Source organism: Xenopus tropicalis, chromosome 5, assembly GCF_000004195.4.
Source record: "Xenopus tropicalis strain Nigerian chromosome 5, UCB_Xtro_10.0, whole genome shotgun sequence".
NCBI classification, from domain to species: domain Eukaryota; kingdom Metazoa; phylum Chordata; class Amphibia; order Anura; family Pipidae; genus Xenopus; species Xenopus tropicalis.
The window spans coordinates 45,142,319-45,158,609 of record NC_030681.2 but is presented as its reverse complement, the minus strand read 5'-3'; the positions used below and the strand labels follow the sequence as shown (position 1 = coordinate 45,158,609).

Below are 16,291 nucleotides of genomic sequence, written 5' to 3'. Positions count from 1 at the left end.
ACAATAACATGTTAGGGTAGCAAGCCTGGACTGGGATTTAAAATAAGCCCTGGCATTTTAAGTACACAGAGGCCCAAACATTCCCCCACTAAATATTGACTCTCTGTGACATCTTACAGCAGCCCCTCTGGCATTTGCCAGAATCCACAGATTGCCAGTCCAGGCCTGAGGGCAGGACATGTTGCACAGTGATGAGCAATGATGGTACAGTAAGACCTACTCCCCTATAATTCTAAAGGTATTGATGATAAAATATTTGAATCTACAATTAACTAAGCTTTGCCCTACATTACCATTACAGAAAAAGCATAAATGTTTAGACTTACTGTATGTATGTTAGTTTAGTGATTTATTTGCACAGGAATAGTTACCCTTAACATGGCAATACATGCAATTCTCGTGAAATGGTATGGTTCATCCTGTGCAAATGCTTGAGCAACTTTAAGCGGCTGTGTTGCAACAAGGTGTTATATATGTAAGGACAAGTACCATGGCGTAATGATTAGTTGTGTTTATGTCATGATAGTAGTTTCTTTTAATTCTATTTGGTATTAAACACAAATGCAGTAGCATAATTACATGTTCTGTCCCCTTTTCTGTTTGGCAACAAACACCAAAGACTCTAATCATTGGCCATTACAGTAATATAGACTGCTCCTTCTATCACTTTGTTCATTGTTTTTGGTCTGAGAAGTTATATGCTGAGCAAGCATTACCACTCAGGTAAGGGGGGTAATTTTTTATCAAAAAATTCAGGTGTTTGATTCAGAGAGCAGTGTCAGGCCACATTAACCCTGCCCTTTCTGCCTGCCTTAGGTCATTCCAGTTCCCACAATCCTTTGTATGCTTTTTTTCAGGTCTGCCAATCAGATAGCTACTTCTATATTTTTTAAGTAGTCACAGTCAGTAGTGCAAATATTAGCAAGGGGCAGACACAGCTTTCAGTAGAAATTACTTTAACAAATAACTTTAAAACGATTGAAAATGGTTAATAAATGCATATTGGAAAGTTGCTCAGCATTATATTTTCTTTCATTTGGCATTTTTTTCTGTAAATTTTTTTGGGTTTACAACAAATCATTTCCATTGTTACTGATAAAAAAGAGCCTAATTCCCCTTATAAGCAGTATGGGGATGGAGACACCAACTTATTTTTGCTGTACTTGGCAGAATTTTGGATAAACCTTGACTACAGAGAAAGCGAGAGGGAAAAGAACCTTTGTTTTGTTTGTGCTTCTTTTAAGATGGAATGTGGTTAATGTTGCTTTGCCGTACTACAGACATTCAAAAACAGATTTACCCATGGTTTGCTACCTTTTTAGGTTACCTTGGTAAATTGCTTGTTAAGCAATGTTATGTAATGATTATATTATATTATACTGATGCATGTTTAATATGGGATAACAGTATCGCTACCCATAAGAATGCATATAGTCTCTCCCCTGAAGTTTACCTTATCAACAAAGTTTGGTTCGACAACACTTGACCTCTCATTGTCATCAGCACCTTCTATGGTGACAAAAAAAATATTTATTCCAGACTCGCGAGCAAGACGAGAAGCTTCTTCAACCTTATCTGTGGGCCATCCATCCACCAGCACAACAGCCACATTTGGAGCACTTCCTCTATTCCCGCTGGAATCAGAAAAGTAATTCTTGTTCACGTAGGAGAGAGCCTTTCCTGGTGGAAAAATCACAGTGAGATAAAAATACATTTGTAGCTAAATAATATAATAAATATAATAGTAATATATTACATTATATTAATAATATTTCTCCAACAAATCTTGCACCTCTGGCGCTTTCCTTAAAGGAGAAGGAAAGGTAAAAACTAAGTAAGCTTTACCAGAAAGGTCTATGTAAATACAGCCATAAGCACTCACAGAAAAGCTGCACTGAGTCCTCTATCAAAAGAAACACAGGATTACTTGTCTCCTTTTTTTGTAAACATGTTCTTCAATATCAGACATACTCTCTCAGAAAAATCCTTCATTCCAGGGGCCAGAGTCTGCTCAGTTCTCTTCTCTTTCCCGTCTCCTGCTCCCCCCTCCCTCAAGAATGCTAAGTACTCCCTCCCCCCTCCCTTAGGAATGTGTGATCTGAGCTATAATGGCTAGAGCTATACAGCAGGAAGCTATGAAGACCAAGCTAAAATGGCAGCTGCAATCTTAAGAAAACAGAAAAAGCTTCTAGGGCTCTTTATTCAGGTATAGTAATGCTTTCTGCAGAATAAATATAGTGTTCTAGGTGACCCTAATGTGGCAAATCTATTGGCAGTATAATGACAAAATGACTTTTCCTTCTTTAATATAATTTGTTCAGATGAAAACTATAAAAGCACTTCCTTGTCCTAATAGATTAAAAAAAGGATTACTTTTACAGGATAGTATGTAGCAAGTTGGTAACGCAAGTTGCTTTCCAAGTTTCTAACCCAAAGCATGATGGGAATGGCAGTTTAAGCAGTAGCTATCACTGAACAGCCATAGACATGGACTAGTAAGCTTCTGACTGAATGGCTGAGTTGGACAATATCAACCACTGTACTTTAAAGAGAGATAATTAATCTTTATAAATACATTTAAAGACATTTATATTCTTTATAAATAATCCCTCCCCTTATTGCTTTGTCTCTAACTTACAGACAAGGAGGGGTTTATTTATTGGAAGTTTAACTAGGAAGTGTAATTTGATTAACTGCTTTATACTTCCTTCTATAATTGCTCTGAAGGATCAAGGAAGGGAAAATGAGTCCACAATAACAGTGACTTTTTTGTAGTGTTATTTTGTGCCAGTTATGCCAAAAATGTAGATATTTATGCATTATTTATTGCCTAATCCAGCAGTGTATATTGAGACTGTAGAGTTCCATTCAGTGGTTAGAAAAACATTCTAAAGACGAAGGCCAGGTGCTAAGGTTAGTGAGATCACTAACTACTAGGTGAAGAAATGCTAGTTAGTGGTGGAGATTGGTTTCCAAAGTATAAATATAGAAATTGACCTTAACTATAGGAGACTGAGCTACAGCATTACAAACCCACATGGTGCAGATACTGTTTTTACCACCTGCTGATCTTAAGCACATTAGTTTAGCTTTACTCCAGCACTCAAATTTTAGCACCACAACAATTGCTTTAGCAACACTGAGAAAATAATGTATCACATTCAGTTGTTCAGAGCTAGTTAAAAAGCTATTCATTTAGTATTATTCATTTGCTACTACATAGAATTTGTAGCATACAATAACACAAAGACATACAAAACATCATTTAAATGATAGCCTACCAACATTGGAATGTCCCCCTTTTTGTGGAATTTTTTCAATGGCATTTTTGAGATCGCCAACATTGAAATGTGCCCCAAGACCAAATTCTGTTGAAGGGTCATCTCTTAAAGATAAACAAAAACAGGGTAATTCATTAACACACCAAAGTATTAGACACGTGAACATAATGACAAAAATGAGGCAAAAAATACAGCTGCCAGGGAAAAACTCTTTTTATGGAACCAGAAACATTACATTAAAATATAATAATTAGCTTTCAAAAATGAACTACGCTCAGTCAACATTTGATAAGATTTTTATGCACAATTATTTTACATAAAGATACATTTTCAGTTGTGAACCAGATAATTGCAGTTCACCAGAACTAGAATCCTCTGGAGAGCCCTAGTTAGTTTTGGATTAAGCCCTAGTAATGTTATAGTAGATTTGCTCTGCTGCACTATCATTACGGAACTTACTGTTGGGCGATATATGAATCTCAGGGTAGAGTTCTGTGTGGGTCTGGTCAGGCAGACCCGTGCTCAATCTGGACCTGCTGAACAGCAACCTGACCTGCACCTTCCACCCTCCTATGATCCCCTATGACCCCCTACCTTGGCCTGCTACCTGAACCCACCCACAATGGGTTTATTTACCATCTGACCTGGGACAAGTGAAACGAGAAGTGACATCACTCTGTAGGTGGATCAACCAGGTAAAGAGAAAACAATTGCTTGATAATCGGTGGGGGGTGGTAGGGTGGTTGCACTTTATCTGGCTACCTAAGGACCACCTACCTGGTTGATGAATCATGGACTTCCTAGCCAAAAGCCAACTGTTTTGCATGTATTTCCATTTTAGGGTTACTGTAATAGAACTGTGGGAATCTGCAGAAGCATTCTAATTGGTGCAGAGTAGATGTGGTGAAGATGTGTTGTGAAGTACAGGTCATTAGATTATTGAGTAATAAGTGTAGAGAAGTTTGTTAAAGGTGAAAGAAAGGTAAAAACTAACAGAAAGGTCTATGTAAATACAGCCATAAGCACTCACAGAAATGCTGCATTGAGTTTTCTGTCAAAAGATTAGTTGTGTCTGTTTTCCTGTGCCAGAGACACGCAGCTCTCTGCTTTCTGCTCTCTCCTGCTCCCCCCTCCCTCAAAAATGCTAAGAACTCACTCCCCCCCCTTAGGAATTTGGATCTGAGCCAATCAGCAGGAAGCTGACTGATAGTCTTACAAATTGAGCATGTTCACTTGGTCTGGGTGTCTGTGCAGGAGCAAGGCATTATGGGAACTTTCTTTATACAGCTCAGCATTTTTTCTTCCTGTTTGGCTTCTGATCATCTGAACAGGAGAAATATGGGGAGACTTAAGGGCACTATTGAGACAACTGAAGGTATGCCTGCAGCTTGAGATTAACTCTTTATTAGCCTTTCCTTCTCCTTCTTATAAGGAGCCATTAATTGTAAAGGCTAAGAAAAGTTTTACACTTAGGCTCTTAGGAAGAAACCCTAGGTCTTTCTCTCTTTAGACTTTTTCCTTATTGACAAACATTGTCATTGACTAGAGCAGTGCAGGATAGGAGACCTTCACCAGTCAGGACACAAAGGGCTGGGTTCCTAACTTAAATTTCTAACATATTAAATTATCAAAGCTTATATTGCTAGTGCACCAGCAATACTGTAAGCAGATGGAAAGAAGTGATACAAGAACAAAATGCATTGTATATGTGGTTAAACATGATAATCTTAAATGCAGATCTGTGAGAGAATCATCTATCTGTCCAAAACGTGCATTATGTCGCATTCACAATTGCAATTCACAACCAGTAGCTCAATATAGGTATCACTATACAGTGGGCATCTGATTCAAATCTGTTAATATTTTTATTATAGCTGTTTATTCTTTTTTTATACTATACACTATCCCCCATATGTAATAAAACACAGTTTGATTGGTTGCTATGGGTAAATATCTTATTGGCTGCTATGGGTTACTGCTCCTGGGCAAACTTAGTGTTTATTTGTTTATTGAAGGTCTTACCCATACTGAACAACACCCATAAGAGGCCCAGAGAGGCCAACATCAAGAGCTTCCGCCATTTCGTTCAAGAAAAACTTTTGTATCTTGAAACGCCTTTTTCCTATACTCCAGCTTCCATCAATAAGGAACACAAGATCGATTTTGCAGTCTTAAAAGGAAAGAACACACAAGTAAAAGTAAATAAATTCTGGTAAATGAATTAATTTAGCTATAACAAAATAATATTTGCAGGAATTAGTTCTTTTGTTCAGTAAAGTAGGAATAGAATATATTCATTTGCACCAAGCTCTACTAGGGTACTGGAACTTGTGACAGGCAATCTTATCTTATTCATGCCTTTCTCTTCTCTTTTATGATGGTTTCACTATAATGGCTCCTTCACTATTTTATGGTTTTCACTATTGTCTCTACAGTCTTTCTTTTTTACCCCTGATCATTCTCCCTACTTTCCTTCTTTTTTTCTCTCTCAAATTCTTTCTTCTCTTTCTTTATCCCATGTTACTTACCATGCCTCTATATAACTATTACCTTTTCAGTTTTGTATCTCTTTTCTCCTTGTTCCTATATTTACATTCACTTATTTCTAACTCACTTTTTTAAACCTAAGCCTTCCCCCAATATTTTATTTTATCATTAATTGAATGGCTTCCTTCAGACAAGACTGTTTTAATTTTGCAGATTTGAAACTCCCAAAGTCACAAAGTCTGCACAAATGTTTCTTGGTAGAGCAGTGAAATATGTTGTGCCAAGTGAGTAATTTAATAAAACTGTCTGGTCTAGTGGTCCATAACAACCAGTCAACATCAGATTGGCTGCTATGGGTTATCTAGAGTTTCATTGTACTTTGCACCCTACCTTCCACTCCCTTTAAATTGCCACAGGTCTCTACACTATGTTTTAGAGCACAGAAACATGCGCCTGTGAATACAGTGATGCCTGCATTCAGCAACTCTGTATTCATGGAAGGTGCACTCTACCTTCCACTCTGTTTAAATAGCAACAAGTCTCTCTACATTATGTTTTAGAGCACAGAGGCATGCACTTGCCCCCATGAATACAGTGATGCCTGCATTCAGCAACTCTGTATCCATTGAAGGTGGGAGGGGAAAGCACATACATTCCCTCCTGCCCCCAACCAGTGCCTTAACTTGCACATCATTCAAATGACAAGTTAGGAACGGTCTGCACCTGCCGACCTTGCACTGTGCAGGGGTGGGCTCATTCACTCCATCCTTAAGCAGTGATGAAAAAGGCTTGACCACACAACTTATTATGTATATATTAATATGATGTAAAAGGACATACTTGTTCCTCCAAGGACTGCTGTTTCCGGTGGCTTTGTGATGACTTCTTCCCTTGCATTGATTGCTATAAAGGAAGATTCTATTTTGTCACAACCATAATTCAGTATGCTACATTTGGTTTATCATTTACACAACATGATTTACAATCTAATCTAAGTAATTTCTAATGCAGTGATTAAACACATAATTGACTTTGATTAAAGGTGTGCATATACAAGGCATTAATGTATATCCATGTTGGAATCAAACCACAGCTTCATAGTTCAGCATAGTTCAAGTTAATATTTCCCTATGAATATGGTTCTATCTCGGCCAAGAAACTTATTGGTAAGTATTAGAGCATATCACATTTGCATCAGGTATCCATTCATATAAAAAGTGCAGTGTAATATACAACATACCTGTTTCAGAAAAGCCATATCTCCATAAATCTTCATTAACTATAAAATATATCATAACAATAAAAGTGTGTTGTTATTTTGTACACAATAATTTGTAATAAACTAACCACACAAGTGGCAGGATATATATATATATTTGTTTATGCATGCAAAAACATTGGCATACATTTTTTTACAATGTAAATGTTCAAATATATTCTGCATAATTTTTAGGCACAAGTAACATTTGTTTTTATGATACTGTTCCAGTGTATGTTACTTGTCTAAACTATTCTGGGCAGGGTGCTAGCACTCTAGTTTTAGGGAGTTCTAAGCATGAAGAAACACAGCTCTGTTTTTACCAAACTTCGTTTCTTGATATTTTTTTTGTAGAAAGTACTGCACAATTACATTTTGACAGCCCATTTCCTTTGTTAAAAGACTGGGAATCAATTAAAGAAAGCATATAGGGAGAACTTAGAAGTGAGACTGTATCTTCATGAAGTCTCTCACACAAGGGTTGTCAGACTGTTGAGCAGAGGCTGGAAAATCGAGCTTAGAGGAATATACAGTATCACATTGATATTTCACAGTTAAAAATGTAAATTTGTCTACTTCTTTATCACACGCCATTAGGCCAATGCAGCTTGCATTGTGTCAGGGTTTGTTTTAGACATATCTCTCCAGTATGTCTTAAATGGATGCTTACATTTTGGTACTGATGTTTCTTGCACAGCCTTCAACACTGTATCTGATTCACTGTTCTTGGAATCTTAAAAACAGAAAAAAAATTGTCTATAGAATAATGAGCTTGTAGGAATAGTGCATGCTAAAGGAAACTATAACATTCTTATGAGGGAGCTTACCATTTACTACTAAATATTTTAACTTAACATAGCCATAATATAACCACTACATTACTCTGATTTCCACTGCAGTAGATGGGACATAAACACGTTTTATTATTTATTTATTTAATTAATTTATTGCTGAAAGTGCATTGTGTAAAGCATGGGCTCAAATCTGTGTCTTTTTTTGTGCTTAGTGACAATAAGCCCTTGTGTGGGAAAAGCATCTGCTATACCAGTTTTTAGTAAATATGCTGTAAAGTATTTAGGTTACATATATTTCACAGTATACTATAAAATCTGTGTAGGCATCAGGCAGAGGCTTTCGGGTGAAGCCACTCATGGGGGCAGCAACTAAGCATGGAATATCCATGTGCAGCCCACTCACTGCCTATAGGGTATCACTAGGGCTACAGGGCTGGATCAGAAACGCCAAAATATTTTGGCTCATTCTCAATCCAGTTGTGACTTTTATAAATAGGTAAGCCCCTGTAGTCAATCATTAAATAAAAGTTCATTGCATATTTATGTTTGAAAAAAAACCACCCCTCGTAAATTCCAAACCATTTTACAAAAGAAGGCTACTTACTGGTTTGTGAAAATCCCGATTTCCACCTGTCAGTTTCTGAAACGCTAGTCTTAGAATTGTGCACTGCAAGTGAAAACACAGAAAAATTAGATGTTTTCACAAATTCAGGGATCCTGCTTAGAGTTCTTGCACCCATCGTCAGTTCTGCACACTCAAAATAAATTAAAGCAACAGGGCTAGGGGAGCAGCACATAATTGTGAGTAGGAAAATGATGGAAAAAAATTGCAACAATTTTAACTAATAATCCAATGGCATAACCCAGACTGTTGCAGCCAGCTGTCCCTTATTGCTATGGACGGATCATGTTTTTGATTCTCTACCCCTGGAAATTGTTGTCTCTAAAACCAAACGGACCAACTGTACAAAAATATTAAATTGATCTTATGATCTAAATACAGTTGTCAGTGTTTGATTTAATAAAGTAGGAAAATAATTTATATGGGTGAAAGTATTATTTCTGACCCAGCCAGACCCAGTAGAATGCTAAAGAACAATTTTCGAAAGCCAATACCTGTATTATTGCAGCAAATGTGGTGATCCCAACTTTATTCCAAGGTGCTACAGACACTTAACAATTGATCAAATGTTAAATGTGCTGTGTGTCCAAGGCACTTCTCCTGCCCAGGAGAGATCATGCGATGTGCAATTGTGACAAGTGGGGAGTGCAGCACATTTCCACTCTTTCAGCTGGCTGGAGCTAGGGGGCAGGTAACTGAGGAGGTACATGCCTATTGCCCCCCACTCTGTTGCACCCTAGGCAGGTGCCTATTCTGCCTACCCCTAGTTTTGGACCTACCCACAATGCTTCATATAAACAGTCAGTAGAAAAGAATCCCAGCACTCTTAGCTGCAAGAGAACAGCAGGTGTATATATTGTTCAGAGTTTCTGTATTATTTGCACACCATATGTGGTAGTAAAAATAATGGAAAACTAGTGAATGCCAATATGGAGTTCCTGTAAGTGCAATCTATTTTTACTAATTAATAATAAATAATAATTAATAATAAAGAAGTTTTTACACTATTGGTTGCTCCCCTATGTCTTCTATAAATTATAGTGGGCAATCTATAGAAGAAATTAACATTGCCAGACTGAGAGAGGTATTTTACATGCTGAAACCCAAGTAAGTGGTTGGTAAGTACCTATTTAAACTAACTATTAGAGCTTGTTTTATTTTATCCTGCTTTATACGAGACTCCATCTTTACTGGGAATAGGGGGAGTTTTATCATATACATCCTCTCTTTTTCCAACATGAATGTTGTGCATATAATACAGAAATTCTGCATAATATATACACCAGTTGCTTGTTTGCAGCTAAAAGCGCTGGGATACTTTTCGACTGACTGAAAAAGAAGAAACTGCCATATTTACATAGGGATGCAGAATGTATGGTTTTATGGCATTGAATGATGTTTATACAAATTTAGTTGACCTTTATAGGTAGCCCAAAAAATGTCAAGAAAGTATTATACAGTGTATCTGCAGTCAAGTACAACCAGGGGGGAGTGCACTGCTGACCAGAGAGAAAAGATCCTGAGTAAAGTCTGCAGGGATGTGACCTTAATGCTCAGCCACCTTAAATACAAACGCAGACTGTATCCTTTCCATGAAAATTCCAAACAAATTAAAATTAAGAACAAGCTAAGCACTGTCCTTACAAACAGGCAGCAAATCTAGAAGTATTCTGGAATTTATAAAATTGGACAGTTTATTCTGGCCATTGTTCATGTTAGCAAAGTAGCTTTCAATGTTACCACTGTTGCACTGCCCAAATCAAGATGCCTACTGTAGATAGGCAGAAATGAAATCTTATCTCTGTGGCAAGTTTAAAGAGTATGGTGTATAAAAACACATGTTAGTGGTCAAAGCCAGCTATGGAGCACAGATGGGCCATTATATTATTCAGCTCTAAATGTGTAGACTTTGGTTTCAGCCCAAAACACTTTAACAGATTTTTAATGAAGCACAGTATTTAAGCTGTAATTTCATGAATTCTCAAAGTAAAATATTAAGTGTGCTTTTTGGCAGGCTTTAAAATACAAAATGCTTTATTGCCTTATTTCAATACAATACAATACTATGTTGTGTTTTTTTACACTTGGATAGGTGATATTTCCATCCAGATAGTGGTAGGTCTGCCTTGTTTAGGAAGCAGTAAATGGGGAACAGGGTTTTATCTATTTCTACAGCAGGTAGGCCAGGCCCCTCCAAGAGGTATACATGCTTACATAACAACAGGTGATTGGGCACCTTTCCTTCTGCCTAGTGCCAAATAATGCTGGATCATAAAGGAATGCAACACACTACCAATTAAATAAAAAGCAAGGTCAGCAATAAACCTGCAAAGCTAGGAGACACTGGGCACTGCATGAATAGCTATATAGTGAACTGATTTTTATGAATCTGCAATAGGTAGGAAAAATAGATTCTTTCATCTCAAAATTTCTCAGTTGAAATATGATGTGAATTGTCCTATTTTCCTTATCTCAGTCACTCAAATAATCCTGTTAGGGGCTTAAAATCCAGCATGGATGTAATCATTGTGTTTTAGACAGAATCCCTGTTCTCTGAATGTTCTGTGGGCAGATTCAGGGTGTTTTGCTACCCAAATGCAAGAATGGCCCATGGGTTGACCAGGTCTATAGTTGCACTCATGTGTCTGGCTATTATCACTCATGGGTCTGGCTATTATCACTCAAAAAAGCAACAATTAGCATTTCCAAGTGACATTTGTCTTACCCATGAATAGGGCACCCACTGTGCTCTTCTAAGCCCCCTTCTCAGTTGGAAATTGTTCAGGTGACCAAATGTGCTGAACTACCATGTGTGCTATTGCTCTTATAGTTATCAGCCCCAAACCACTGCAAAATTGCTTATTTGTGAGAGAAATTATAGAGAATTAAGCTTCTGATTACGGTTGCAAGGGTGCCCTAGGCAGGGCCCTGCCATTAAAAAGACAACTCTGAGCACCCATTGCTCCTTCCACCAGCTGCCATTTAGTTACAGACGGGCCTGAAGGGCCTACAGTCCCCCCTACCATTGCACTATTGCCACATGCCTCTTCTGCCTAGTTCTGACCCTGACCATAAGGAAGTATTGTGGGTTTATATTAATTGTAGCAAAGAGAGTGGGACATGTGAAGTAGAATATCCTTTTAAATGATTCAGTGTTTACACAAGTTGTTTAGAAAATGTACCTTGTGTGTCCCGAGTTTCTACAGGCCAGACAGCCCCAACATTAGGTGCACTATTACTGCTTTCAGGTACTAGAGGGATAGAAAACAGACAACTTATAATTTCAATACTCAGCGTAATATAAATTCATTTTGTATTTGTGATAGTTATCATACCTGTTGGCTTGCGATGGATTGTCTGGACATTTACTCTTTGACTTGGATTTTGCCAGTCACGTCTTGGTAATGCTTAAATGAATAATAATACCAATGTCAGTGAAGCATTATTCTACAATATCAATACACACACACTTACACCCACAAGCACACATTAACATTTCTTTTACTTTACTCTAGTTACAAAAGTAGAGTGAAAGAAGTAAAAATACTTCTACGCACTAAAGACAGGTGAGCTGATATAGGACTAGATAGAATGGCACCATGACAATATAAATAAAAATTGCCTTGGAGCATTTTTCCCACACATGGTAAAATTCATTACCTTTATAAGTGGTTGTATCAGTTTTGTGTCTTCTTGTCAAAGAAGAAGGCATTGCAGTGCACACAATACCTTTTAACCTAGGTGCCATTAACAGGTCACTTCTATATGAAAACTGCAGATCTGTTATGTGAATGATAGGCAACATGCAGGGTTGAGGAAGAATTATATTATATGCACAGAATGAACCCTAGAATCTCAAAACAATCAATTGCAGTTGACAATAAGTACAAAAAAACACTGGTGCAATTGTATTCACATTCTCAGTTACTCAGTTGTTGCACTTAGTACAATTTCGTAGTTTACTTACTTGGGCTTTGTTGAGGAGCACTGTTCTTTTCTGATAAAATTTGCTGAATTCTGCTGTAGCCTGTTGAAAACATAATACACATATTTGTTGTATGAAAAAGTTGTATGTAATCTATTCTTAGATTGTGTCACTCAACTGACTACAAAACCCCCCACAAAAACTATAGCTGGAAATCAGATTTTAGGGTATATCTTCTTACAGGTAACACAGGGCAGCATAATTATACACACCAAAAGTATATTTAGGAAATAATACTATACTGCATACTATCTGTACTTGATTTGTCTATCCATAAAGGTATGCAAAGGGAATCCCTATGGCCTCTATATCAGATGTATGAGGACTACCCGAGACATTAAACTTACCAAAACCAGTAGATGGCTGAAGACTTCCAGTAGGTTTGCGTATGGCCACTACTGGTTGTTGCCGCGGTGCACCTATGACATACAGACATGATTTAGGTAACTATGAAAGGTATATTTAAATGTTTTCAGTAGATAACAAGACATTCAAAGATTAGCTTGATTCAGACACCTAATTGGTAATAATGACACAAAATTGCAAGAGAGTACAGAAATGTCATAAGGTCAGTATTATTTTCCTAGTTACTGTGTTGCACATGCGGTAATTATCTAATGTTCTGCTGGTTCTGACATGTTATCTATCTGTAGTGTCCTGATTTGCTGTAGAGAGATGGCTGTATGAGCTAGCATCTGGAAGCTGCAGTGCAGACTGGAATGGCTCACATTCACAAAGGTATTTGTAGCATTTTGTGCAATGTATACTAATGTATCATAAAATGTGAATTCCCCTCATATTACAGATTTGCATATTTTAAGTTCATTTAGAGTTTGCCTCTATCCATTTATCCATTATTTTTAAGTCACTTTTATTGGTTTTCAAATCCCTCTTCTTATAAATAAGCAACAACAAATTTCAAGCCAGTGACATAGTTAAAGAGCAATTTATCAAAGATTCCATATATATTTGTGTAGCCTCTGTGCAAATCTATACACAGATGGCGGTAACAATTAGCAGACATGGCCATGAATGAACAGAGATGTTAATTGTTTGTGTGCCTAGTTCTTCATGGTGCAAGTTCAAACTAAGCTTGGTACACAAGGGACAGTTTCCACCATGGCAGACTTGGTCTGTCAACATGTGATGTTTGTCAACCCCAGTCTTTTGTTACAATGTCAGTGATTTACAACAATAGAGAAAATTCAGAGGCTATCTGCACATTGGGTGGGTTTCCACAATGATAAATTACACCCTTTGTCATAGAAAAGAAAAAAAAAACATCTCTGGAGGATGGTTCTGGTAAGGCTGTGTCTCATCTAAATAGGTTTTTGAAATTCTCAAATAGTAAAAGAAAGTGAAAAATGCCTATAGGGATATCCTCTGTCCATATTTACTACTGCAACAGCATGATTTATTGTGAGGGAAGATATACTGATTAACCCATCTTCAGACTTGCCACCTTATTTTGTAATTGAAGATGGATATCTACTGAGGCTTAGGCATAAGTAGCTATATTTATGAGCTTTATTGCATTTAGCTGTATACAAAATTGTCATTTTTGTTCTAAAAATAAGGGAAGATCTGTTCAAATTTCTCTTCACAGACCACAAAATGCTGGAATCAGAGTACTATATTAAATAGGCAGGCACATTGAAGCCAAGTGGACCACAGAAGGTTTAGATGAGGAGTTATAAAAGGCTTTATTGTAATTAGGCCCCAAATCCAGGATTTGTGCAAGTCCTAGCAGTTTTACAGGAATTGGATTTGGCCAAGTCCTAAGTGAGTTAAACATAATCCGAACCATTAAAGGGGACATATAGGGTACTGTGAAAAAATAGTTTAATGATTCCTTTTAAATTTTTAAGCATGATCAATACCAGGGCAAAGCATGCCTGAGGCAAACTACCAGTTGGAGTGAAGGGCGTATGTTCGGCATAGTGACTCGAATCCCAGACCCCCTGTGAATGTTGCATCAGGTGACCCTCCAGGACCCTGAACTATGGGTAGGCTGACAGAAGAAGTATGTGCCTAGTGCCCCCCCCCCCAACATTGTACCCTAGGTAGGCACATTCCTCTTCTAGCCCTAGTTCCAGCCCTGAGTTTCAAACTTCCCAAAAGAGAGGAAATGCAAGCCTACACTATTCTTGGCCTTTTCATAGTGCTTATGATCCTTGCAAGCAGTCTATATCATAAGGACGCGCCTCCTGGCTGTGTAGAGCGTGAGTACCACTGGAAATCATCAATACAGAGAGGAGAAAGGAATGGAAGTATAAAGGATGACATGTAGGTGTACTAAATGAATGTGTAGGGACCCATAGGGTTAAAGCTGGCCATACACGCACCGATACTATCGGTTTCGTACGATATTCAGTGCGTGTATGGCATGTCGGCGAGTCGACCGATATCGCAGGAAGCTGCTGATATCGGACGACTCGCCGATCGGCCAGGTTAGAAAATTTTGATCGGGCGCCATAGAAGGCGCCTGACCAAAATCTGCCGTCAGGGCTGAATCGGCAGAAGGAGGTAGAAATCCTATTGTTTCTACCTCCTTATCTGCTGTTTCAGCCCTGACGGTGTGTGGCGGATCTGACGATGTTTCGTGCGACCGATGGTCGCACGAAACATCGTTAGATCGCCACGTGTATGGCCACCTTAAAGGAAAAATAAAGTCAAAGTCACTTGGGGGTGCCAAAATGTTAGGCACCCCCAAGTGACTTTGACCGCCTACCTTTTACCCCGGGCTGGTGCCCCTGTGAGGAAGGAACAGCACCAGCCCGGGGTAGCTGCCGGCGCTTCCTTTTCCTGATTCGCTGCGCGCGCATGCGCAGTAGAGTGAAAAGCCGAACTTTAAATGTTAAAGTCGGCTTTTCACTCTACTGCGCATGCGCCCACCGCTGGCACTCAGGAAAAGGAAGCGAGGAAGACGGAAGCGCTGCGCTCCAGGTGCCCCGGGCTGGTGCTGTTTTCTCCTAACAGGGGCACCAGCCCGGGGTACGAGGTAAGCGGTTAAAGTCACTTGGGGGTGCCTAACATTTTGGCACCCCCAAGTGACTTTGACTTTCGTTTCCCTTTAAGCTCCCTATGGTGTTATCCCCTACCTCTTCACACCTTTATTGTTATTGGGTAATAGCCCCTGTACTTAAGTTACAGTTCTAACACTACGCCCTATAGGTCTATACAGGTTGACTACTCCCCCTGCAGACTGATATAGTGCCTAGCAGGAGGGAGTGGCTTCCTCTTTGGCTGCCACTGCTTTCAGGCATCAGTCCACTGATCCTGGAGCACTAAGGCCCCAGTAGCATTTCATCTGATAAGTCGGGGACAGGGCCCCGTGAATGAGGAAAAGACAGTATAGCAGCATTTGTAATAGCACCCTCTAGGAGGTGTGAGATCAGTCAGACTTATTTAGTAAGGGCAGCCTTAGCCCCATCCAGAATACTAGGAAAGGAGTAGTCTTCCTACTAGGCCTTCATTGCCTTATTGTAGAGACACAGAAGTGCTAGGGAATTAGGTTAGCAAATATGCCTTGCCCAACCTCTTGATGAGAAGGGACTACTAGGGAAACATCATATTCTACCTATTGCTCATCTGTATTATCGATTGTACTTCTGTATGCTGGTCTACCTCAACTCTGTGTGAGTATTTGCTGATCCCTGCATTGATACACCTTGTCTTGGACAATAAAGTTAATCTGCAAGAGCTCCTGGCGTCCTATTCCTTTAATCTAATGCACAACACCAGTGTGAATTGTAGTTCTACTACACCATATAGCCCTAGACTCAGCTCCCCTATAGCGGAGGCTCATCCTGGGAAAGGTTGTCGCATGTAACACATGCTCTAAGTCCAACTAGCCTGGTATTT

The 16,291-nt window shown here is 38.7% G+C and overlaps 1 protein-coding gene across 1 annotated transcript in view; it reads right to left on the bottom strand.

The window, feature by feature from the left end:
* Positions 1 to 16,291, bottom strand: part of vit (vitrin) — a 55,604-nt gene that overhangs the window by 4,057 nt on the left and 35,256 nt on the right. Inside the window, exons 11-21 of the mRNA XM_002934462.4 lie at positions 12,775 to 12,846; positions 12,410 to 12,469; positions 11,778 to 11,849; positions 11,625 to 11,693; positions 8,425 to 8,487; positions 7,697 to 7,759; positions 7,009 to 7,047; positions 6,609 to 6,671; positions 5,304 to 5,451; positions 3,282 to 3,385; positions 1,454 to 1,680 (exon numbers count right to left, since the gene is read on the bottom strand). Coding sequence (XP_002934508.2) covers positions 1,454 to 1,680; positions 3,282 to 3,385; positions 5,304 to 5,451; positions 6,609 to 6,671; positions 7,009 to 7,047; positions 7,697 to 7,759; positions 8,425 to 8,487; positions 11,625 to 11,693; positions 11,778 to 11,849; positions 12,410 to 12,469; positions 12,775 to 12,846 — 980 coding nt within the window. The remainder of the gene's footprint in view (positions 1 to 1,453; positions 1,681 to 3,281; positions 3,386 to 5,303; positions 5,452 to 6,608; positions 6,672 to 7,008; positions 7,048 to 7,696; positions 7,760 to 8,424; positions 8,488 to 11,624; positions 11,694 to 11,777; positions 11,850 to 12,409; positions 12,470 to 12,774; positions 12,847 to 16,291) is intronic.